This window comes from Orbicella faveolata, unplaced genomic scaffold, assembly GCF_042242905.1.
Source record: "Orbicella faveolata isolate gen_17 unplaced genomic scaffold, um_ofav_v1 contig_25, whole genome shotgun sequence".
NCBI lineage: Eukaryota > Metazoa > Cnidaria > Anthozoa > Scleractinia > Merulinidae > Orbicella > Orbicella faveolata.
This window is the reverse complement of record NW_028301553.1, coordinates 14,044,276-14,068,928: the sequence shown is the minus strand read 5'-3', so window position 1 is coordinate 14,068,928 and position 24,653 is coordinate 14,044,276. Positions and strand designations below refer to the sequence as shown.

Genomic DNA, 24,653 nt, shown 5'->3' with positions numbered 1-24,653 from the left:
TGGTCTTTTTTTTAATCGATTCTTTCCTTTTATAAATCTTAAATTAAAGACTCCCGAAATATGCAAAAGTGTAAGGGATTTTTTGATAACTATGCGTCCTGAATTTCGTTTACTTGAAATGGAAATGATTGATTAAAGGGCTTTTAGAACTGAGAAAGAGAACAAATGATTGAAATATTGTACTTTTTTTACGAGTCATGCTTTTCTAGTGAAGCGCAGTATTTTTCACTCTGCATAAAAAATAAGCAGGAAACGTTATCGAAAATAGATAAATAATTAACAAATTACTACACGAGCGCGCGTTGGCCATAATCATCTGATATCCAACATGCGCGAGTGGAATAACTGCTTTACTGGAAGCGTCCCCAAAATATAGAAAAGAAAAAATAATCAAACTGGCCATGAGCCACTCAACTTGGAAAATGGATTGTCTGTAAACAGTACAATTTTGATGCTACTTGAGGTTTTAATCCGAAGATTAAGTTACAGTTTAAGCCCACTGGCAAAACGCAACGGTAAGAGAGTACACAAGGAGATGCAACGCCGTTGAAAAGTTATTGGCAATTATGAAGAAAGTACGGCTCCTTGTCTGATCAGCAAACCAAGTATAATCGGATTCTCATTTTCATTCCTGTTTTTTCGTTGTTTATTTTCACAGGCAATCATAATATCACGAAGACAGCAGCGCGTCCTTTCCGCTCAATAAAGTTAAGCCCTGTTCGGTGGGGTTCCTGCTTGAATGGGTTACCAAATACCAATACCCCGTGTTGTAATAACTTCTTTTTTCTTCTTTTGTTTTCTTCCCTTTCCAAGGCGATATTAGTGACTGCTGAACTCCCAGTGATTCTTGTGTAATGTTTCTTTTTCCTATTTATCAACTATTTTGTTCAAATCATTTCGCCATGTCCACATTCATCTTTGAAGTATTTATTTACAATACTGTACAAATAATAGCGAAACGCGTCGTTCAAATTCTCCTCAATTCTCTTGTCTGTTTATTTTCCCCAATTAGTATACATTGTACGCTAGCGACTTCGACACGTTAATAAAGTTCGTATCTTATCTTATCACGGCATGGATCATAATTCGAAAATTCGTACAGCCCATCAATTTTGTGATTTTCAATTCAATTCAATTTCAGCTCATCAATTTTTGCGATTTTGTGATCTCAGTTTTTCGGCAATCAAGTGCGGTTAAACCTGTATAAACGGACACCTTCAGGAAATGAGCTATTTATATAATAATTAGCTTCTATATATAAAAACATTCGTGCGAAAATCTATTCAATTTAGATCATTTCTGCGGTAAGATATTGAGTACTTGCGCCAGAAAGTCAAAGAATAGCTAACTTGACACGATGCAATCGACTGTAAGACAGCGCATTGTTCAAAACCTGTTTGGGGGGGGGGGGGGGGGGGACTCCTATATGAATAGGTTCGGAGATGCTCGTCGTCTCGGGTACAAATCAAAGATTCTGGTCTCACTTAGGGTGTTGAGGACGAAACGTTCCCATTCTTAGCTGTCAAAGTATCCTTCAGGGTGCACTCGAAGTTTTTAAAGGATTAGGATTTTAATTTTAGGATTTTAAACTTAGGATTTTAATTTTTAAAGTATTGTAAAGCGCCATGGACAATTAATGGAAAATGGCGCTATATAAATGTATATTTATTTATTTATTTATGTATAATAATAATGATAATGATGATGATGATAACAATAATGATAATAAAAGAAACGCTCTCATTTGTTCTCCGCTGATCTCTCAAGTACGCGAGTTGAGTCTACAAGTGCGCGCGGGATCTTTTCTTGAACAGTCGCTAGCAATCGAGCCTCTTCCGTTTTAAATGATATCTTTTTGGGGTCTAATGAAGCTCGAGCAACTCCCACATTAGTGTTCTTTAGGAGTTAAATTCAAATTTTCAGACGAGCATCCCTGACCCCCTTCTCATATGGGTGTACCCCCCCCCCCCCGGGTTCCAAATGTCTAACAGGAAGTGAAGGAGTGAAGGAGTAAAATCGACCCACCACGACAACTTGGAAAATATCAATATTTTACCAAGTTAAAAACGTTCCAAAAAAGTTACGCGTGTGCTTACTATATGTTTAGAGCATGGTATAATGGCTCACATATCATGAAGGCTAAGCCGATGAAAACTCTTGAATTGCATTATCCAATGATCGATTTTTAATACTGAAGGATATAAATAAATAAATAAATAAATAGATAGATAGATATACATAAATAAATAAATAAATAGATAGATAGATATACATAAATAAATAAATAAATAAATAATAAGCACATAACGAGCGTCGAATCAGAAACCGAACGAACTAATTATTTGTTAAAACAGGTGCAAAATTCGTTATTGGTGTATACGATTTTTTAGTTACAGTTCGACTAAGGAAATCACGTCAATTTTGTGGGAAATTAGCCTTTCTCCTTCACAGACATTTAGACGCTTGTCAGCTATGCTAACAAAACAGTTTGAAAATTAAATTTTAAGAACGGCAAACAATGCCTAATTTTAGAAAAAAATTTAATATAATTCTAACTCGACTCCAAAACAAATAATCTAAATAAATCGCATGGAGGCTGAAGGATGAATTAGTCGATGATTTGTATACGTCTTTGCATTCAAGTTCTCAGCTGGATGTGAATTGTATCCGTGTAAATTTGAAGTTGTTGCCACGTAACGCTGCCAATTAAAAGAATGTCTTCATTGAAGGTGTTTACCAAAACAGAAGCAAGTTTTGGAAAAAACAGTTTTCGAGCCTATCGCCACAGATTTTAATTAATCGTGATCCACTCGTTTTTGTGTCAATTGTGATCACAGGTGCACCACACGGAATTGTGTTATTTATTCAACTACAAAGACAGGGAAAATTAGTTTTTGTTCACCAATTGAGGCGAAAAACACGCACCCGTCTCAAATGGAAGACGAAAACTGCTCGCCAAAGTTAAACGCGGCCTCTTCCATTGTTTTAGCCTCGTTCAATGGCGTTTCTGGCATTTCAACAATAGTTGGTAACTCGATTATTCTTCTAGCGTTGTACAAAACACCTTCTCTCCAGACGGTCTCTAACTATTTTGTTGGTTCCTTAGCCGGCGCCGATCTCTTTGTGGGTCTGTTTGCTAACTGGTTGTACGTGGCTTTGAGTGGCTTTGTTTCTCTGCAAGAAATACAAGAATTAAAGGACGCTGAAACTTTTGTTTGGTTGTTAACTACGACTGTTACGACTTTCAACCTATGTTTTGTCGCAGTTGACCGTTATGTCGCTATTATTCGACCTCTACGATACCCATCGGAAGTAACCACAAAGCGATTTCTTAAAGCAATCACTTCCATGTGGATCTTCGCTCTTTTATTCTCAACCATCGGTTTTTATATTCCATACAGCGACCTGCCGAAACTGTGGATAATTGGTTCTTTTGTGACTTTTCTCCTTCCTCTCGGAGTACTTTTATTTTGTTATTTTCACATTTACGCGATTGCGAGAGCGCAAAACTCTCGGTGGAAACAGCAGCCCGCATTTCACCGCTCAGCTCAAGTGGCCGAGGGGTTGAAAAACAGGAAAGCAGCTGTGACGTTTGCAATCATAACAAGCTTTTTTGTTGCTCTCTTCTTGCCAACCCTTGTCATAAACTTTGTTGTAATTGCCGTAGAAGGCCGTTGTCACAGATTCAGGCTTAACATCGCGTGGTTTTGGGCGGCAGCTCTGTCGTACACTTCTTCTACGTTAAATCCTTGGATTTACGCTATACGAATGACAGATTTCAAACGAGCCATAAAACATTTACTGTGCAGAATTTAAAAAGCCGTGACATCTTCGATATCAGCATGAACGCATAGCTACTATGAACATTACCTAAGATCGATATGCGGTTGGCACTTGGTGAGATTTTGTTGACTTTGTTTGTGGCTTCCCGCTTTTTAACCAATGGAAATCGAAGTCCTGTGCAAAGAGGTGGAGACGTTAGATCAGATCAAATGAACTTATGTGCGGTCAGCTCCTTAAGAAAATTACAGAACAAACCGACAGTTTAAATACGCCTAAACGCTGTTCCAAAAAAAAAAAAAGATTAAAAAGAACTCGCTAACCAATTTTTTTTCGGACATTCGTGCCAGACAACTCGCTATACATTAGATAGTGGTCAATTTTCGCCCAGATTTCATGAGAAATCGAATGTGTCTATGGAAATCAGGCAGACATTCATCCTCGCGTGACAAAGAAAAAGCAAACAAAGCGGACAGACAAGTTGTAAACTCTGTTTTAATAATATCACAACAGCAACTCCTGAGATAACGCCAGCATTAAATTTAATTTACTTTGGAATCTCGTACTTATCTAGATTTATATTCAGACCGTCGGTTGTCAGAATTATGTTCAGCTGAAGACTTGAAAAATTGCCTCTCGTGTGCGTTTTTTTTTTTTTTTTAGCCTTCTACCTAACCGTACAGTGTTCCTCAAATCTTTTTTCGTAATACCGAGTTCTTGTTCTCGTTGCCGTTGTGTTTTGCCGGCGGGATATTTTATTACTCCTAGCACGGGGTTGCAGCTTGGAATTCAACTAAGCTACGATCCGCCAAGCGTCCTGCCCGAAAAACTAAGCTCCAAAGGAAAGTTTAGCTTAGAAGGCCTGGGTCCTGTTTGGGGAATAGAGGAGAAGGCACTTGGAGCCAGAGATAACCTTCTTTTTCAAGTCACTTTAAAACCTTTTATAACTGTATGTACTCTACAGTCGAACTCCCCTACAACGGCCACCGTGGGGATAGAGTTTACTCGCCATTGTGGAGAGATGGCCATTGTTAGAAAGCTAAAATCATAACAGATCTCTAGACTATTACGAAAATAGGTAAGTGTAGTAGAGAGGTAGATGTTGTGGGGAGGTGACCGACATTAGAGGTTCGACTGAAATATGCCCTCTGTCTGTCTTTTGACCTGAGTTGGGACAGAGGAGGTTGAAGGCGTATTATCTTGTAAATGATACTGTCTAGTAACTCTGATCACTTTTAAAAAAAGGCCGGAAAAAAGAAACAATGAAGGGTTATTTGTTAAAATGTGCCACAGGCGAACCTCTCTACAAAGGCCACCCTGCGAACAGATTTTTCTGGCCACTGTGGAGAGCCAGAGCGTTGGAAGGCGAAAAGGCGAATCTCTCAACTGGCTCGAAAATATGAAGTGGCCGTTAGTAGAGGTTCGACTGTAGTTAAAACCAAAATAGATCCAAAGTGAATCAGTGCAATATAGACTTCAATTTTGTGGAATAAAAAAGAGGTCGAAAATTTCATTTCATAGGCACTTTAAACCAGATTATCTGTGTGCTCCGTGGATAATGTCTCGATACTGTTTCTCTCATGTATCCCCGGCTATTCAGTACTTATAGTGAAATGTGTTGCGCAACATCTTATGTTTTACTCATCATCATATTCATAATGTTAAGAAGATAACTGTCTGAACAAATGAAAGATTTTACTTCATTTATTGTTCTGGTGCTAGATCTCTGACCGGATAACGGCTCGATGTGGTTTCACTTCTGACCTTACCGTCAAAGTGGAGGAGCGTGGCCGACTGGTTAGGGCGCCGGACTTGAAATTCGGAGGTCACCGGTTTAAGTCCCGCTCTGACCACTAAGCTGGAGTTGTTTTTCGGTAGACCCTAGTTCAATTCCCCGGTCTTGCATGTAAATAGCCAACTTGCCCTTCCGCCAGTTGGGATTTTTAAGCCAATTTGTTTAGTTAATATATTTGTTTCTGTCAGTTTAGTGGCATGCCTGTGAACTAGCTAGGTGTAGCTAAGCGCATTGACCACTATAAACAACAACATTTGAACAACATTTGAGCACGCCATGCTTCATTCAACTATCTTATGCTCTTTATTACCTAGCATCCTTTACGCCTAAAATATTTTAAAACGTCCTTCGAAAGAGCGACTCGCAAACTTGACAATGTCCCCGAGGGCAATAAATCGCTTGAAGACAAAGCTACAATACATGTCAATTATTGGGACATTTGATTTTCGTCTCCTCCATTGGTAATAAAATATCAGTGTCGTGAATGTCGCATAACAGAGTTTTTAATTTGTCTTTACATCCCAGAATTTATCCCTTGATGTTCCCTCAGTACATACTAATTATGCAACGCTTTCGAGTGGTATACTATGAAATATCCCACGAGTTACTTGAATTCTCTTGGTATACACACTCGCCTAAAGGCTCTAAGACGCGGTAGGACGTTATTCGGTTTGATTTTGCTTTTTGAATTTGGTGTCTTCGACAGTAGCTGTCTTAAGGCCTTTTTGAAATTTGCCATTCTAATGGCGTAGATCCAAGGGTTTATGGCCGACGAAGTGTATGACAGAGCTGCCGCCCAAAACCATGCTATATTGAGCCATATTCTATGGCAATGTCTTTGTAAGGCTATTCCAACAAAGTTTACAGCTAGCGTTGGCAGAAACAATGCAGCAAAAAGCCCAGTTATGATTGCAAATGTCAAAGCTGCTTTTGTATTCTTCAACTCATCGACAGGTCGAGTCGAGCCGTCGAAAGTGGGCTGTCTTGTTTTCCACCGCGAATTTTGTTCCTTTGCAGCCAGGTAAATGCGGCAATAGCAGAATACGAGTACACCTAAAGGAAGGAAAAAGGTCACAAAAGAACCAATTATCCACAGCTTCGGCAAGTCGTTGTACGGAAGACAAAAACTGATGGCTGCGAATAGTACAGCGAAGATCCATATGCAGATGGTCGCCAGGAAGGATCGGTTTCTTGTCATAATCTGTGGATACAGTAGAGGCCGAATAATCGCCACATAACGATCTATTGCGACGAAACACAAACTAAACGTCGTAATAGTTGTCGTGAACAACCAGATAAAAGTTTCAGCGTTCTTTAGCTCTTGAATTTCTTGAAGAGAAACGAAACCAGTTAGCGCCACGTACAACGAGTTGGCAAATAGACCCACAAAGAGATCGGCGCAAGCCAGCGAGCCAACAAAATAGTTCGAGATCGTCTGGAGAGTAGGTGTTTTATACAATGTCAGAAGAATAATCGAGTTACCAACTATAGTTGAAATACCAGAAAAGCCATTGAACGATGCTAACACGACGGAAGATTCGGTGGTTAACGTTTGCGAACAATTTTCCACCATTGGCTGGAGGCAATTTCACTAGATGAGATCACCAGTGACGCGAAATGATAAAGTCAGTTTTGATAAAGCCTTGCGCTAGAAAACACTGTGAAGTACTAGTAGAAAGGAATTTTCTGTCAAACGGCTAAAACGTGTAGCGTTTAAAAAGTGAGAATAACTTCAACTTAAAGTAGTTTCGAACCTTCTGGCAAATGTGATTTTACATGAAGGTCAGAGGATGTAACTTCCAAAATATTTCAATTACTTTCAGTCCATATTTAAATTCTCTCCAAAATACCATTTTCCATTTTCCATGTTTTAATAACTTTTTTTCGCTACAGGCACAACTTGAAAATTTTTCCAAAAAAATAATCCAAAAAAAAAAAGAATGTTTAAAAAACGGAAACTGATTTGAATAAAATATTCGCCGTTAGTAGAGGTTTGATTTAAATGATTTAGGTATTCGGTCGAACTTTTGAGACTTGAGATTTAGGATCAAAACCAACCTGGATTTGTGAAAGTTATATTTGTTTGTCTCATTTAAACTGATCACTTCACCGTATAGTATAGTTTTCAAATAATCCAACCAGGGAGGACTGGGGTGGGGAAGAGCTAAACGACTTATTATGAAATAGAGCTGCCATCTTACAATTTGTAAAGCAATCATCGCGGCACTAGGCAGCGGTATGTTGTCTGCGAGCGCAGTAGGTGCATGACGGGGAAACAATATCGAGAACATTTTTGCTTTTGAGGCGATGTCAGTGTATGTTAGCGTAACCACGGCTACTTATACCAGGAGCATACAATAATTGCGTTCAAGTAGTGTAACGCAATCCTAATCCAGTTTGTATCGAGAATTTTTCTTACGGATTTGCTCGCCGATTTGCACCCTCCCCCCCCCTCCCCCACAGCAGGGGCAAATTACATCATAAGCGCATGCACGCAGTCATATTTAACAATAACTGTCTAATTTCTAGCGCGCTGATTGGCTCATTTTCATCATGAATAAGAGTACAGACGGATAAAATTTTAATTTATGCAAGCTTTCAAGTTCAACTTTCAGCAGTCGAACTGTCAACTTTTTAGCCAATGAGATTTTATGGACTTTTTTAAGCAGGCAGTGCCCCCCCCCCCTCCCCCACCAGGCAATCAAAAAGCGAGAAAGCTATCGACAATGTTCGCGTCATTTTCAATAAATTTCATTCATCTTTGTTCACGGCAAGTTTACGGCGTCTTTTCCCCTCATTTATTCCCAACATTTGATCGTGACAATTTTGGGGTCTTACTATTGTAAAAAAAACAAATTGACGTCCGTTTTTTATGCGTCTGTCCTCTTATTGATGATAAATTTCGTCATAACATTGTCAAAGTTTACTGTGGAACCACTCGCCTGCGGCTTGTGGTTCCACAGCCACTTTGACAATGTTATGACGCAATTTATCATCACTAAGAGGACAGACACACAAAAAAACTGACGTCAATTTGTTAATTCGCCGTATAGTTTCGAAGTGTGTATGATTTCAGCAAAGCTACTTATATTTTGACCCGCTGGCCTTCGACAACAAGTAACTAAGGCCTGCGTCATCAGGAAAGAATGTTTTGTAGCTCGGCGACGGCAGATGGCCAGGAGTTGTGGTAAGCTCGTTAGTTCGGCAAATTTCCGTGTAGCTCGGCAAATTTTCTGTGATCAGAAAATAAATTTTTCGATTTGTAGCTCAGCAAATTCGTTTTGGCCATAATTGTTTGTCAAAAAAACAAACTTTCCGTGTTGCGTAACTCGCCAAAAGGTCGTGTTTTGTGTTCAGAATGGTTCACCTTTTTCATTTGTAAAAACAAGATGTAAATTCGAGTAAAGTAAACAAATACAAACACAAAATTTAAAAACATTTGGCGACGCGCTGTCTTGCAGGGTCGCTGGTCAAAACTTTATTTCCTCAAAAAATATTTGTTACAAGTGTTTCTCGATCTGAAATTGAATTCTAAGTGTGACCAACAGTTCAAATGCGTTAACTGGAAAATATTTCGCGTGCTTTGCATGTTTGGTCAACTTTAGTGACGTTTGAGTAGCCCAATAGAAAAACTAAGTTTGATCGAATGACAGATAATAATGAGATACGATCGTGAAGTTGAAGCATGCGATAAAAGTGCTTTTAACTAATTAAGTATTAACTAGTAGCCATATTATTGTAATTTGTAATTTGTGATACGTGTAACTTGTTAAAGATGTGTTACTTTAAATAAAAAAAATAAATAAAAGAAAAAAATTAAGAATTAACTTGCACTGAACAAAATATTTTCCATGTCGAGGAAAAGGTTGTTGTTATTCATCGTGGTAGATGCAATAATAAGGTGTATTATCGTTTGTCTCACGATGTAGTCACTTGAGATGTAGATCGCGACGTTTCGACTGCTTACTGCTAGTCTTCTTCAGGCGATAAGGTCGACTGATTGTACGGTATCATTTATATCACAAAGGTCGGCTGTGATTGGTGCATTTCGATCCTCCTATTGTTCCATTATTCCGGCGAGTAGCTGTTCCCTCAGTGGTCCGCTGTTGTACCGTTCTCCTGTTGTTGTGTTTCTTGATCGTGGGTATCCATGCTTCAGGAATTTCAATTCCACCATCCCTGTTGATGTTGTTAGGGTGAAGTCTTATGTGAATAGCTTCCTTGACCCTACGTGTGTACCAATGAGGATCTCGATCAATAAACTTGACCTCATTCCAGATAGGATAGTGGCCGGTCTCGTGGGTGTGTTCAGAAACGGCGGAGGTCTGGGTTCGGGCGAGTCGTATATCCCTGTCGTGTTCTTTGATCCTCTCCTGCATAGATCTCCCTGTTTCCCCGATGTAGACTTTGTCGCACTCACAGGGAATCCTGTAGACAACACCATCTTGTTTAGCCGGGTTGACGGTGTCCTTTGGTCGCACTAAGTGTGACCGAAGTGTCGTGTCGGACTTAAAGACGGTGCGAATGCCTTGTTACATACATACATACATACATACATACATATATTTTTGATGAGGCAGGTCTGCGTCTGGCAACCCAGAGGGCTGGTGTGGACCTGCCATAAAATATATACCTAAAAACTAAAATCTAAAATTATTAAAAATACATCGTTAGGACTCAAAAGCTAGTAAAAGATAATTTAAAATGACTTGTTGTTCTAGACAGCGGTGGAGAGACTCCGAAACTCCTTGGACATAAGGTAAAACGGCGGTGGATTTAAATTCCGCGACAGGCTCTCTTCTTGGGGTTGTTCGTGCCTTTGTGATCTTCTGTACAAAAGAGGAGGGATATCCGTTAGAAACAAGTTCAGATGACAGATGTTTCTTCTCTCCAGCGATTACTGATGGTTTGGTGACGAGACGTTTAGCCCGGTCGTACAGACACTTCACAATACCGCGCTTTACTGAACGAGGGTGGTGTGAATCATACGCTAGGTACTGATCAGTATGTGTTGGTTTCCTGTAGACACTGGTGGTAAGGCGGCCATCAGGTTCTCTGTAAACTGACGTGTCGAGAAAGGCGATCTTGTTGTTGTTCTCGATCTCCATGGTGAAACGGATTGATGGTTGTTGACAGTTCAGGTGTTGCAGGAAGACGTCAACTCTATCCCGATCCAGGATGGTGAAAGTATCATCTACGTAGCGTTTCCAGATCTTAGGCTTGCAAGGTGCGGACTCTATTGCTTGTTCTTCAAATATCTCCATGTAGAGATTAGCAATAACCGCGGATACAGGGCTCCCAGGGCACTTAGTGCGACCAAAGGACACCGTCAACCCGGCTAAACAAGATGGTGTTGTCTACAGGATTTCCTGTGAGTGCGACAAAGTCTACATCGGGGAAACAGGGAGATCTATGCAGGAGAGGATCAAAGAACACGACAGGGATATACGACTCGCCCGAACCCAGACCTCCGCCGTTTCTGAACACACCCACGAGACCGGCCACTATCCTATCTGGAATGAGGTCAAGTTTATTGATCGAGATCCTCACTGGTACACACGTAGGGTCAAGGAAGCTATTCACATAAGACTTCACCCTAACAACATCAACAGGGATAGTGGAATTGAAATTCCTGAAGCATGGATACCCACGATCAAGAAACACAACAACAGGAGAACGGTACAACAGCGGACCACTGAGGGAACAGCTACTCGCCGGAATAATGGAACAATAGCAGGATCGAAATGCACCAATCACAGCCGACCTTTGTGATATAAATGATACCGTGCAATCAGTCGACCTTATCGCCTGAAGAAGACTAGCAGTAAGCAGTCGAAACGTCGCGATCTACATCTCAAGTGACTACATCGTGAGACAAACGATAATACACCTTATTATTGCATCTACCACGATGAATAACAACAACCTTTTCCTCGACATGGAAAATATTTTGTTCAGTGCAAGTTAATTCTTAATTTTTTTCTTTTATTTATTTTTTTTATTTAAAGTAACACATCTTTAACAAGTTACACGTATCACAAATTACAAATTACAATAGTATGGCTACTAGTTAATACTTAATTAGTTAAAAGCACTTTTATCGCATGCTTCAACTTCACGATCGTATCTCATTATTATCTGTCATTCGATCAAACTTAGTTTTTCTATTGGGCTACTCAAACGTCACTAAAGTTGACCAAACATGCAAAGCACGCGTGAAGGCACTGCTCAATCTAATCTTTTATTACTACTAGTCTTTATTCAGGAAGTAAACGGGACCAAATCATAATGTGGTTCACAACTAGGGACATGGAGATTAAAATAAGTTGAAATTAATTAGCACTGAAAACAGCGTCATGTTTTAAAGCTGACAGTGTCACACCAGGATCAAATGCAATAAAATTAACTTTAAAAAGATATTTGCAGTGAAAGTTAAAAACCGACAAAGAATAAAAAAATAAGTTAATATGAGGGCCTTGCGAGGCAGATTGAAATTCCAATTTTGTTGCCAATGTATCTTATTCTGTTTGAAGGTCTGCTGCAAAGTTAAAAGATTTTCAATGCTACACCGTACTACACTTGTAGAGGATTTAAATGGGGTGCTCTTATTTCAGTTGCCAGTAAATTTTGGAAATTTACTAGCTATCCGTTAAAAATTTCCGCCCATTTCTCGGCTAGCCGTTAATTTTGTAGATCTCGAGACTCACGCCCCGTCTACTCTACGCAAGAGAAATTTCAAAACGCAATAATCACCAGTCATTTTGGATTTTTCAGGTTTGAGGAAAACTCTGTCAGGGGAATCACATGGTTATTGTAACGTCGTCGTTTTCGAAAAACTCCGTTTTCAAAATGTTTTCCGTGCGTACTAAAATGCAAAGCCCGCGTTTTCAAATTCCTCCGTTCGAAAAGCTCCGTTTTCGTGACGGATTAGTGTGGACGGTAGGCCTAGCCGCGGAAATAAAGCTGCGTTTTCAAATTTCTCCGACGTAATGTAAAAGGGGCCTCAGCCATCGGTTTATAAACGTGTTATTTCTCAGCTGATATATAGTAAAGGCTAAAACAATTTTCAGCTAACAGTTTAACTCCATCTAGACCCGCAGAATTATTTTTTCAAGTATTCAGTCAGCATCTTAACAAATGTCCGGGACCGAAAAGATCTGTTAGTTGCGCCTATGATATCATTCCCTGATACTGTTCTGAGTCTTTCACGCCCTGCTTAACAACACTGTTATGGCGCGTTTGAAATCTGTCATTCGTATTGCGTAAATCCAAGGATTTATCGCAGAAGAAGTAAACGACACAACTGCTGCCCAAAACCAAGCCATGTTCAGTTTTACTATATGACATTGTCTTTGTAAGGCCATGCCTAGAAAGTTTACCACAAGCGTCGGCAGAAATAACGCAACAAAAACGCCAGTCAAAATTGCAAAGGTTGTGGCTACTTTTCTGTTTTTCAACTTTTCCGCAGATGGCGTTGAACGGTCGAAGGTGGGCTGTCTGTTCAACCGAGAATTTTGTTCCTTAACAACCAAGTAAATACGACAATAGCAGAAGAAAAGCACTGCTAAAGGAAAGAAAAATGTCACAAAGGAACCAGCTATCCACAGTTTCGGCAAGTCGCTGTACGGAAGGTAAAAAGGAATGGTAGCAAATAAAACAGCGAAAATCCACATGCAAATAATTGCCCGAAAGAGTCGCTTGGTCGTTATCACCTCTGGGTATCGCAGAGGGTGAATAATGGCGACGTAACGATCAGCTGCTACAAAACACAAATTAAAAGTTGTAACAGTTGTAGTTAACAACCAAACAAAAGTTTCAGCGTTCTTTAACTCTTGAATTTCTTGAAGAGAAACAAAGCCACTTAAAGCCACGTACAAGGAGTTAGCAAACAGACCTACAGAGAGATCGGCACAAGCCAGCGAGCCAACAAAATAATTTGAGGTTGTCTTCTTAAGCGAAGGTGTTTTGTACAATGCCAGAAGAATAATTGAGTTACCAATTATTGTCAAAAAGCCAGAAACGCCATTTAACGAGGCTAAAATGACAGAAGAAGTGGTAGTCAAGATTAGCGAGCAATTTTCCTCCATGTTCCTTTACTCTTCTGCCTGTTCAGTTTAGAAAGACAGGTGGTTATTGCAGCTGGTTCCATTAGTAATTATCAAAGCAAAACGTGAGACGAATAAATTTCCAGACGCAACATTTGACAACAAAATAAGCCTTAGGGACTAATTGCCGTTAACTTTTTAAGCAGTATAAAGCGATTTTTATGTCTAATGTTAGTGGTTTTCTCTAGAAATATGTGTTTGCATGCAGGGAAGCTTTTTAAAAGAAGAAATTTACTCTCACGTCGGTCAAGTTAAGTCATCACGTAACACGCCAACACAATATGGAAGCTATACACAACTTAGAGTAACACGATTTTGATATAATTTCATCAGCCACTTCGAGATTATGCCTTTCCTTTCATTTTAATGTTAAAACCTTGGAGTCGAGTTAGAAATTCAATAGCGTGGCAAATAACCTGTCACAATCGAACAAAATTTTGCCTGAATTTGAAATCAGTGATCTTCCTCTTCAAAAGGTTAATGTGATTTTCTTCAAAAACCTGCAAGTGTCCTGTTAAATATGTAAACACTATAAAGAGCAATGGGCAGAAATTCATATCTGACTTTGAAAAGAGAGAAATGAAGCAGGTTGTTTCTAATAACATGAAAATGTCCGGAAATATCTCGTCCGTGCTGTTCCACCTGGTAATAATAGCTCATCGGATGAATAATTGACAATTATTATAACCCCACGTTGGATACCAGGTGATATATAACAAACGGTTGTTATAATCACGTCTTATCGAACAAGAATGGAATAATTGTTTTATGAATTCTGCTATCGAACGGTTACGCATTACTTGCAAAAAAATTCAGGACATTAAAATTTCGGACGTTTTATTTTGGACATTTCATTTCGGACAGTTTTTGACTCACTTCAGAGAGATTTCGAACACAATTTTCGAACACTGCCGGAACTTAGCTAACGTAAATTTACGCCTACAAAACACGTTTTAGACTGAAACATAGTTTTCCTCGCAAATCACTTCCAAAGTTGTTTACATAATGGAAAACTGTGTCAAACGACAAAAGATTCACAGTGAAATCCGAAGTACACCAACGGTCCACAAAAATCTGGCCGTATTAACGGGGTGGCCGTATCAAAGGAGTTCTTGAAATAAGAAAATGACTGACTGAGCTTTACTTCGGGCCAGAGTAAAGTGGCCGTGATAACCAGGTGGTCGTATTAACGGGGTGGTCGTAAGGCGGGGTAGTAGCTTTGCAGAAAATTATACGCCTTGCTAAAGTGAAATGTGACAAGAGTTCAGTCCTTGTTTACGCGACTTTATTAGTATTATTGTGAGGCTCACAATCGATCGAGTTCACTCATGAAATACAAAAGGATAAGATCTAAATGTCAGGTTACAAGCTTTAGTAAAGGACTACGCTTAATTTTACGCCGAAATCTGGTTTCACTTGCTGAAAGATATTGTTTTGGGATTTTAGGGCCGTAGCGAATCCGCTTAACGAGTGAGTAGTTTAGTTTTCTATTTATGTTTGCACTCGACCCTTTGACGCAAATTGTGTTTTAAGTGTAAGAATAATATTGCATAACGTGACGCATTTAGCGTGGGAAGTGTCACGTTTTTCATGACGGAATCTATATTGGTACAAAAAGCAGTTTATTTTCGTTTTAATTTAAGGAAGCGGATAATTAAAATGCACGTCCTGGTTTTACTCTTAAAATAGAAAATAAAATGGGAACCCGCAGTACAGGTATGGTCAGGGATTTTATTACTTGGTCACGCGTCTAGCACTGACTGAGCTAAGTTAGCTTTGGTGGTTAGCGGTACTTTGTTTGTGGTAACGTCTCTGACCTACGACTAATATGACTTCATAAGGTTTCACATCTCCTTAATTATCCTCCTACTGTTGCGTTTGCATTATTTCGTAACAATGCCAGAGGGCTCTATCTTCATTTATCACCTCTCGAGCTCGATACATCACGTTATGTCATTGCTTGTTTGTACGCCGAACTATATAGCCTCGAGATGCAAGTTGTCCACTTCTTTTGATTTACATGACTGTGAAATAGAGCCAAAATATTGTAACAATCTTTTGCCTCATTCATGATTTTTTTTTCCAGGCTACGACCCTGGTTTTGGATCTTCTCATGAATTTTTTTACACTTCGTCATCTTCATTCCTTCGCTGGCTTTTTGCTGTACATCTACAAAATCTATTTCGATTGAATGCGTCCATTAAACTCTAGGCGGTTGAGTTAATTGTGACCTTTTGTAGTTTCTAGGATGGCCGATATTTTTCCTGAATGCGTACCAAATGTGCTGCTGTCAGCCATTTTTTCCGACAGAACTTTCCACTAAGCGACTCTTCCCGCACTTATTCTCCATATACGGTCAAACACAGGTATAACGGCTGGTAACTGAGATTCCGTGAACCGATCAGAACGCTAGAAATGCATTATCCGAAAACAAATTTTAAACCATCACGTAAAAAAAGGTCTCCTTTCAAATCGATATTTTTATTGAAAAATTTACACAAGTTTGAGATGTTACCATAAAGCTGTTCATCCTATACAAATGATTACAATTTACTATACAGCGTTGTTTAGTGGTGAGGTTTGAGTTACTTCTTCTTCTTCTTTCCTCCCTTTTTTCCGGATTTCTTTCCCTTTTTTCCTTTCTTCTTCTTTTTCTTACTGTACGGTCCTAGCTGTTTACGCACCATGGTCCCCCTCCACCAGGACTGTAACTGAAAGAAAAGGCAAAACCATGCTTGAGCATGTTGAGCCTAAATTTAGTAGCCCGCTTTCCAAACTCGTCCCTACACCCCGCGCGTTTTCGGTCAGCCGCGCGACGCCTTGGACGAAACAAAAAACTGGAACCGAAAGTCCTATGGCACTACGACCCCCCATTTAGCGACCAAAACAAAACGGCTATCTAGTGGGCTTTGAAGCTTTTAGAGCATGGTAAACACGGAATGGCAAAACCTTTTTTTGAACCTACTTTTGTAGCAGCCTTGAGTTCCTCTAGTTCCTGCTCTGCCTTTCGTCTGGCTTGTTCCTTAGCAACACGGTCCTCGATCACAACCTTTTCATAATCGGAATACTGTGGATCAAAACAAACGTTCAGCTTACAGTTGTAGACGACCATTACTTATAGAATTTCGTGTTAGACTCGACATCAAGAGTTCCGGGTTCGATTCACAGCAAGGGATCATGTTGTGTTTCTGGGCGAGAGAAATAAATTTATCTGTTTAGTATCACTAAATCAATCTTCTTGTCTTGATATGCTGCCCACTGCTTGCATCACGAGAAAGACGTGCAAGTTATTCCTTACATGTAAATTTCAGTTCCTTTTCGTCACGCAATAGGCGAAAAAAGCCGCCATCACTTACATATTCTTTAGGGATTGACAAGCGCGTTGGGCAAATGCATGGTTAGCGATTTGTTTTATGGAACGAGAACGAAATGATTGAGTTGTGTTACACTCTTTAGGAAAGAGAGAATATTTTCATTGTTTCTATCGCGTTTTAGTATAAATCTACTAGCATTCTATCACGACTGGCCTTCTCTGATTGGCTACGCTACTCACCATCTTCTGTTGTAGATAGTGAGTAGCGTAGCAGTGAGTGCTTGTTAACAAACTGGCGACCGCTTCTTTGAGTTTTTGAAGTGTCCGTGAAGAGGATTTAGATAAAGTTCTGAACCACTAGTAGACCAGTTATAGTAAAACAATTAGATTAGTCGCTCTCGATTTCTATCGCGGGGTAGTTGACTTCGTCACTTATCCCGCGATAGAAATCTGGAGCTCATAGTCTAATTGCTAAATAAAAACACGGGTGAAAGTCTGAGAGAACGACAAATGCTGTAATAAACTGGGTTACCCACTCATTCATCAACTTTCTTACCTTTTGTGTGAGTTCTTGAAGCTTTGCGAGATCATTAGCTTTGGAGGCCTAAAGAATAAATGACAACAAAGATAAAACATTTAATTCTCCTTACTCATTGCTATGCATTTCTTTGAATGTCAATTTTGAGAATTTGGCAGTACATCAAAACTATCTCCTGGTGATCATTTTCTTTACTCTTATTTCCTGTCTGCTTTATAATCCATCGATATTGTAAGGAAAATTTAGATGTTTTTTAGGACGCCAAACCTTCAAAACATCCAGCTCATGTTGTTTCTGTTCCACATCTCTATCATATTTATTCATCCAGTATTCCACTTTGTCTTCCAGTATCTGCGAAAAATAACATGAAATCTTCACATCAATCTGATTTAAAACTAGACTAAACCTGTATGAACTGCAAGAACGTTCCGAAATTTTCCAGACAAACCGAGGGATCTCAGAAAAAAAAAATTGGAGAGAATTTTCTCAGATACTAACACTGTATTTTGCGCTTATTCTTCTCAAAATAACGGGGAAAGCATACATTTGAGTATATTTTTCACTTACTTGGTGATGTTGGCGTAAATAGGTCTCAATTTCGGAATTGACGCGAGCTTCTTCGTCTATTTTGTAACGCAGTGTCTGCCAAACGAAACGAAACGAGAACAAAACGTAAAATTAGGGGAATTCAGCAGATTAACAACTCCCGTCACGACTGCATAAAAACCACTAAAAGCTGTTACACGTACAGTGATAAATATTGCACTGTGAAGGATGGTTTGGTCGAACGAGGAATCACTCCATAACCTACAGCTTCTTCCACAAAACCGTGACAAATGGTGTAGAGTTGCACAAGTGATGTTCTAGGCAAATCTAAAGCTGAATAGCTCAGCTGAATTGGATTATGTATTAGTGAATGTGCAACTTTGGTTTAACGAACTCTTGTTTGTCACATCCACTGTCCATTTGCCTAACTCGTTCATGAACAGCAAACAAACAAAGGGTTTATTCATCAGTATGTTTTCAGGGGATGCTTAATTGCTGTCTGTTTGTGAAGCAAAAAGTCTACAGATTGTCTTCAGAAAAGAAACCTGAACCAAAACGTTTTTTTTGTCATCTCCTTTCATCATTCTGTATCCAGGTTACCGCACACTATTAGCTTTTGTTGCTGATTCAAACTCATTTAACGTCGGTGGTGTTTCAGATGTCTACATGCATGACTTCATGTACGGTACAATGAACTGTAACTTGTACCTCAAGATCTTCCTTCAGAGCGTTCTCCCCTTGCTGACAGCGTTTCTGTGTGCAGCTGACGCGAACCTAAACAGAGAAAGGCACAGCCCAAATGCTGTTAATTTGAAAAGTGAAGTAGGCTCACTGGCTATTGACTGTAGAAAAATGGATAAAAGTCTCTTCCGGCTACATTTGTGGAATAAATACTTAAGGGAGCTAAGTAACGGTTTGTGCATCTTAAAAAGTTCAGCCTAAATTTTTTTTAAGTTCGTTGTTTGTAATCCGTGTCAGTCTGCTCCATCCTTAACCATCCTCGTTCCTTTAAGGGTTATTATTATCTCTTCAGTGTTTTTCTATCTCAATAAACTACTATTTTCAGGTTTCCCTCAATTGAAAGGTAATTCTGTACAAGGCCAAAATAACTCAAAATACCGTAACTGAGCTCCTTTAACAGTCACCATCAACAACTAAATGACAAAGAACAATTTACGTTTTGCTGACTTCAAAGGGAATAGAAAGGAAATTTGAAAATGTGATGCTCATATTTCAAGTTTCTCCCCATCATTGGTCACTCTCACTTAATAATGGCTTGCTATTATTTGTCAAGGGAGGTGCGGTGGGCTCATGGTTAGTGCACCAGACTCTGGATCAAGCAGCTGGGTCCAAACCCTGGCTGGGGACATTGAGTTGTGTTCTTGGACAAGACACTTTAGTCTCTCTATGCCTAGGTGTATAAATGGGTCTCGGTTAATTTGATGATGGGGGTAACTCTGCGATGAACTAGCATCCCATCCAGGGGAGACTAGAAATACTCCTAGTCGCTTCATGCTACAGAAATCGGAATAAGCTCTGACCTAAAGGGCCACTTGGCTCGTATGCAGACTTTATCTTATTATTTTTCAAAAACTGTACTACATGTAGGAAACAATTACTAACTGAGTTTGTTATCACAATAAGTAAGAGTGTGCTACAGGTTTGAAAATTTTACCTCAGCATCTTTCTTGATGTACTTTCCTTCCATGCTTGTTTTGGCCTTCATTTCTTGTAACTGATCTTTGAGATGTGCAATCATTTCATTTCTTTGCTGGTTTTATTCAAGTAAAAACATTTGTTAGCATCTTCAAATGGTTTTAATTTAAAACTCAACCCACATCTACCAATGAATAATTCTTCAAAGAAGGTCATACTAACCAAAAGAGTTAAAAAGGAAAGTTTTTCGAGACTCACTTGTATTTCACTTTCTTTTTCCTTTTTCACATCTCCCAGTTGCCTTTGGAGAGTTTTCACAAGTCTGCGGCTTTCTTCCTCCCTGTAAAGTTACACAAAATATTAATATAGATAGAAGTGAATCCGTTATTAGAATGCCTAGAATATCAACAAACTATCCACGACTCAAAAGGTCTTGTTTTACATTAGCCTCCTAAGCGTCTAGACGTATGGTACTTTGAGCTTGTCACACAATCTTTGAGATATGTGTGACAACCATCACACAATCTTTGTGATAAATTATGTGACAACCCCCTTCGAGTATCTGTGTAGGAGGCTAGTTTTAGCCTTATTATCCTCAAGGAACCAGAATCAATCACTCAACAAATCGGAGCAAAAACACGAAAACACAAAACCTTAACTTATCATATATTGGTGTATGTCTGTTTTCCTGCCCTTTGTACTGGTCAATGTTTTTCTTTCAAGTTGTGATAGTCAGATTCTTACTTATAGTCAATTATTTGTATGGTAACTTAATTTTTGTGATTGGCCAGATCATTGATTGAATGATTTGGATAGTTAGCAACTACACAAAGATTGCTGACAAGAACATGTTTACCTGAAGGAAAAAATTAAATTAAAGTGTGCACTGAGTATTTGTTCTCATCAGACACACTCAATACATCCTGAACATACAGTAAATAATACGTACTTGAGTATAGTTTGCTGAAGTCCTGCTTTCTTTTCTTTCTCTGTATTTACAGCTTTGACGAGGGAGTCAAACGATCTGCTGCCAACAACCTCACTAAGTGTCTCCTCCATAACTTCCTGGAGGAATTTTCTGCACAAATAAGAAATTGTTGTCTTAACATTATGTTTTTCTATCTGTACATGTATGTATAATATAAAGCAGAAAGAATGTATGATGTTGATGTCTGTTCAGTAGAACAGGTATATCACAGAAAAAATCAAAATGTGGTAAGAACATACCCAGTTATCGCCTTGTGTGCCCCCCCCCCCCCCCCGTTCTGTCCACATTTTGCATCATCTGTGATCAATTACTGAACAGACACTTGGCAACATAGAACCTAGTTGTTAATTTTGCCTCCATTGTGGTACATCATAGAATTGTAGGCATGCAGTGTGTGCAGAGAAAGTAAAGCATTTGTACCAAACAGTAGCTATAGCCCTCTACATACATGGCAATGCATACTGCTAATTAATGCTTGTCAATTGAAAATACTATTATTTTGTAGTCTCTTAATGCAATGCAGGGCTGTGCTCTAGAAGTGCCAGGTGCCACAGGGGACTAACTTTGCCTTTGGGCAACTGGAAAAACTTACTTTGTTCATGTAACCTTAAGTGCTAGGCACTCAGGATTTCATGGTTAGGACCCTTTGGGCTCCTCAAATTTTTTTTTTTAGACCACAAAGCCTTGCTATGGAAACTAGAAGGACAAGAAGAACCATGGTTACAGACTAGAGGGTTTCAATCCACTGTTCTTCCTTGTTCTTCCAAATGCCCTAACACTGCCCCGTGTCAAACCTATTACATGTAATCCTGTAGAGGCTGAAATACTCAGAAATTAAACAAAACATAAAGACTTTAGGTTACCTATCTGCTTGAATTTTTGATAGACTGTCATTTGTCAAGGGGTTTTGCCTGAAACTTCTGTTTAGTGCTACACAAGGATAAAAAAAAACATGATTAGAGAAAAAGACAGTTAAATAAATGTGTCCCAGAACACTAAGAACACCATAAACTGGGAAGTAACAACAATATTACAAACACAGCACTAGTACAAGTCAATTTTTGTGTTGTTGCTTAAGAATTTTAATTTGTTAGCACAATGCTGAGTATAATCAAGTCCTCAAGTGACACTGATCCCACATACAATTAGAGATGGATTTTGGTCAGTGTTTGTCCTAAAAGGTAACTTGTATGCAGGGCTCTCCATTGTCTATGTTCACATTTTGTATCACGAGAAAGATGTGAAGGTCATTCCTTACAAGTAAATTTCACTTCCTTTTCACTACACAATTGGTGAAATCTAATGCAAAATTATAAATGAACTTTACTTCAAAAATTAATATGTCAAGTAATTGGTTAAGAGAATGTGAGGATTGGAAAGAGAAAATGTTCAAGCTCAAGCTCTGGCTGACTCACTGTGTTATGTTCTTGGGCCCCTGTGTTGCATTCCCTCCGTTCACCTACGTTTACGCAGTACTAGCAAACTTTTACAATGGGCTGAAGGTAAGGGGGAGGGGTAGCCCACAGTGGAACAGTATTGTACCAAGGAGGAGGCAATCTTTTCACATGTACATGTAGTTGTTTCCTGTTACAGAAACTGGAATTAGGCACTTATCTGGTTTACAAGCTATGCACCCTTGAAGAAAGACTGCATCTTTTTTATCCCTAATGAATACCAAATCAGTTTGGGATTCCAATGAGTTCCACTAGGTACTGAGACATAGAACATCCCAAAGGAAGCAGTTCTTCTCTCAAACCTTCTTCCCCCCACACCCCCATTATCCAATCTCACTGACAGCTAACAGAGCATCATCCACTCCGTACATACCATTGGTGCTGTCTCGTAAGGATCTTGCTACAGAAGGCAGTGAATCATCCATTACTCTAAGCTGGCTCTTGTGGTTGGAATTGGGATCATCTCTATTACTCATAAGCTGCAACACAAGTAATGAAATCAAACGAATAAAACAAGAAAAGAAATAGAAAAGATGGATTGAACATTTTAGAGGCTCTGAAATGTAATTTTACGCATTCTCTTGGAGATAATTCCTCCAAAAAGATCAGATTTGGAAAAGGTCAAAACACCAAGAATATGAAGGGATCAAAAACATTTCTTTTCAATTTTTATTCTACAGTGCTAGCATAACTGAAAATGTATACCACACCCCAACCCCATGCCTCTTCTCAAGCTACAGCCTCAACTGCCCTGAGACAAGGACAGTCAGACAAGGTTCAGTCACATTCCAAAAAAACCTGTGTTTCCCCTAATTACTCTTAACAACTTACACATGTATTATTTCATGAAAAGTAGGCAGCTCGGAAATCAAAGAAGCCAGTTGTTTAGGCAGCTGCCAGCACTCAATGAGAATCCTGTATATATGCTATTGTGGAATCAAGGCTGTGCTCTAGCAGCGCCCAGTCACCGGCTTTCATCTTCGGGTGACAAGAAAAATGTACCTAGTCACCCAGCCCGGCGACCTCCTTTTTGAGATTTAACTTAGAGATGAAAACAGTCTCATAATAATAAATTTGACTTTCCCTTTTTAATGTCTTGTGTTGCATTCAAGTTTACAAGGCAAAATGGCTCAATTCAGAATGTTTAAATAAATCTGTGAAGTCAAAACATCGGTCATTCAATGGCTTGGTTCAATGCGTACGTTTAACACTGGCCTGCAGTGATACGGACAGCAGTTTCCTTGTTTACTTTGTACAGCGTCAACAAAAAGTGTTCTTAGTTCTTGTGCTTTGTATATTGTGCATGAAAAATCCCTAATTGAAGAAGAATGTGAACTATAGAGGGAAAATAGGGAATTGGAAAAGGACTTAATTTTTTACATGTAACAAAAAACTTTCTTTGTGGACTTTTGACAACAGTATTATAAAAAATTACATGTGAGCCTTTATCTTTGGCATCTCTAAATAGGATAAATGCCCTAGAAACATACAAGACAAATTATATTTCAGGGTCAACTGGTTATCATATATTTATCAATAACGTTATTACATAATTACAATTAATTAATCAATTGATTATCAATTAATTAATTTTTGGATATTTTTTTGTTTTCGTTCGGCCCACCAAGCCTGACTTCTGGGCACCCTAGCCTTCAAGGTTGGGTGCCCGAAGGGCTCCCTAGAATTTTTTCTAAGAGCGCAAACTTGGGAATGCATAAATGTCTGGGACTGGTGCTTTTTCACGTTCATGCACAATCTCTGCTTCTCACCACTTCATATCTGGACTCTAGATCCCTTTGATCCTGCAAAATCTGCCCCAGTTCATCGTCCACAATTTGTGCAGCATCCGGCTTTCCTTCCAATGTCGGTGGCATGATATGACCTAAGATCGCCAGCTGATCTACGCAGTCTTCTAACACTGCTGAAATGTGGATTGCATCCAAACTGGACAGCATTTTGAATTCGAAACCTGGTGGAACGTGAATAAAACTTAAACGAATCAATAATCTGAACTAAACCTTGCTGCAGAAAACAGTTATAAGCTTGCTTAAGACTTATTTTGTTCCAACCAATAGATCAAGGCATTGGATTTCATAATCATTCGGCAAATTATTTTTTTTTCACTCTGTATTTGAGTAAGAAAAATGTGCTTTAAATTTATCCCGCATTTCATAAAGGAATGCGTAAGACGCGAACAAATGTCAGCGTAAGTTATAAACGAAAACATTGTTCGTATAAATGGTCGACCGCAAATATGAAATTTCCCACTTCAGAAATCTTATATTTATAATCAACACTGAAATAAAAGTAAAACTTTCTCTTACTTTCTTACTTACGTGAAAAATCTATCTTAAATATGCTTTTCTGAGGAGAATAAATGACGAATTGATCGCAGCTAACAGATTCGTGTCTTCTTGCCCGCCATCTTTGCTCGTAACTAAGCAACCTTCGTTTATGTCGCCGTTCATAACAACCAAC

General features: G+C 39.1%; 4 protein-coding genes and 1 long non-coding RNA gene across 5 annotated transcripts in view; 2 read left to right on the top strand and 3 right to left on the bottom strand.

Annotated features, from left to right (window-relative positions):
* The window catches only part of LOC149109077 (uncharacterized), a 48,323-nt gene extending 26,203 nt beyond the window's left edge, over positions 1 to 22,120 (top strand). Inside the window, exon 3 of the long non-coding RNA XR_016208383.1 lies at positions 20,735 to 22,120. This is a non-coding gene — a long non-coding RNA (uncharacterized LOC149109077). The remainder of the gene's footprint in view (positions 1 to 20,734) is intronic.
* Positions 2,781 to 4,094, top strand: LOC149109078 (beta-3 adrenergic receptor-like). Its single transcript, XM_089294785.1, has one exon. It carries the CDS (start codon positions 2,935 to 2,937, stop codon positions 3,814 to 3,816), a length of 882 nt encoding a protein of 293 aa, XP_089150911.1. The 5' UTR covers positions 2,781 to 2,934; the 3' UTR covers positions 3,817 to 4,094.
* LOC110069472 (beta-2 adrenergic receptor-like) lies at positions 5,856 to 7,329 on the bottom strand. Its single transcript, XM_020776995.2, has one exon. The coding sequence runs from the start codon at positions 7,146 to 7,148 to the stop codon at positions 6,180 to 6,182; it is 969 nt and encodes a 322-aa protein (XP_020632654.2). The 5' UTR covers positions 7,149 to 7,329; the 3' UTR covers positions 5,856 to 6,179.
* Positions 11,583 to 13,718, bottom strand: LOC110069445 (alpha-1A adrenergic receptor-like). Its single transcript, XM_020776966.2, has one exon. The coding sequence runs from the start codon at positions 13,660 to 13,662 to the stop codon at positions 12,781 to 12,783; it is 882 nt and encodes a 293-aa protein (XP_020632625.2). The 5' UTR covers positions 13,663 to 13,718; the 3' UTR covers positions 11,583 to 12,780.
* On the bottom strand, positions 16,141 to 24,646 carry LOC110069444 (dynein regulatory complex protein 9-like). Its single transcript, XM_020776965.2, has 13 exons — positions 24,512 to 24,646; positions 23,945 to 24,144; positions 22,549 to 22,654; positions 21,585 to 21,651; positions 20,683 to 20,811; positions 19,992 to 20,073; positions 19,753 to 19,848; positions 18,786 to 18,851; positions 18,099 to 18,173; positions 17,799 to 17,882; positions 17,550 to 17,597; positions 16,646 to 16,747; positions 16,141 to 16,391 (listed from the first exon to the last, which is right to left on the bottom strand). The coding sequence occupies exons 2-13, from the start codon at positions 24,128 to 24,130 to the stop codon at positions 16,266 to 16,268; spliced, it is 1,167 nt and encodes a 388-aa protein (XP_020632624.2). The 5' UTR covers positions 24,131 to 24,144; positions 24,512 to 24,646; the 3' UTR covers positions 16,141 to 16,265.
* Between the last annotated feature and the right edge of the window lie 7 nt (positions 24,647 to 24,653).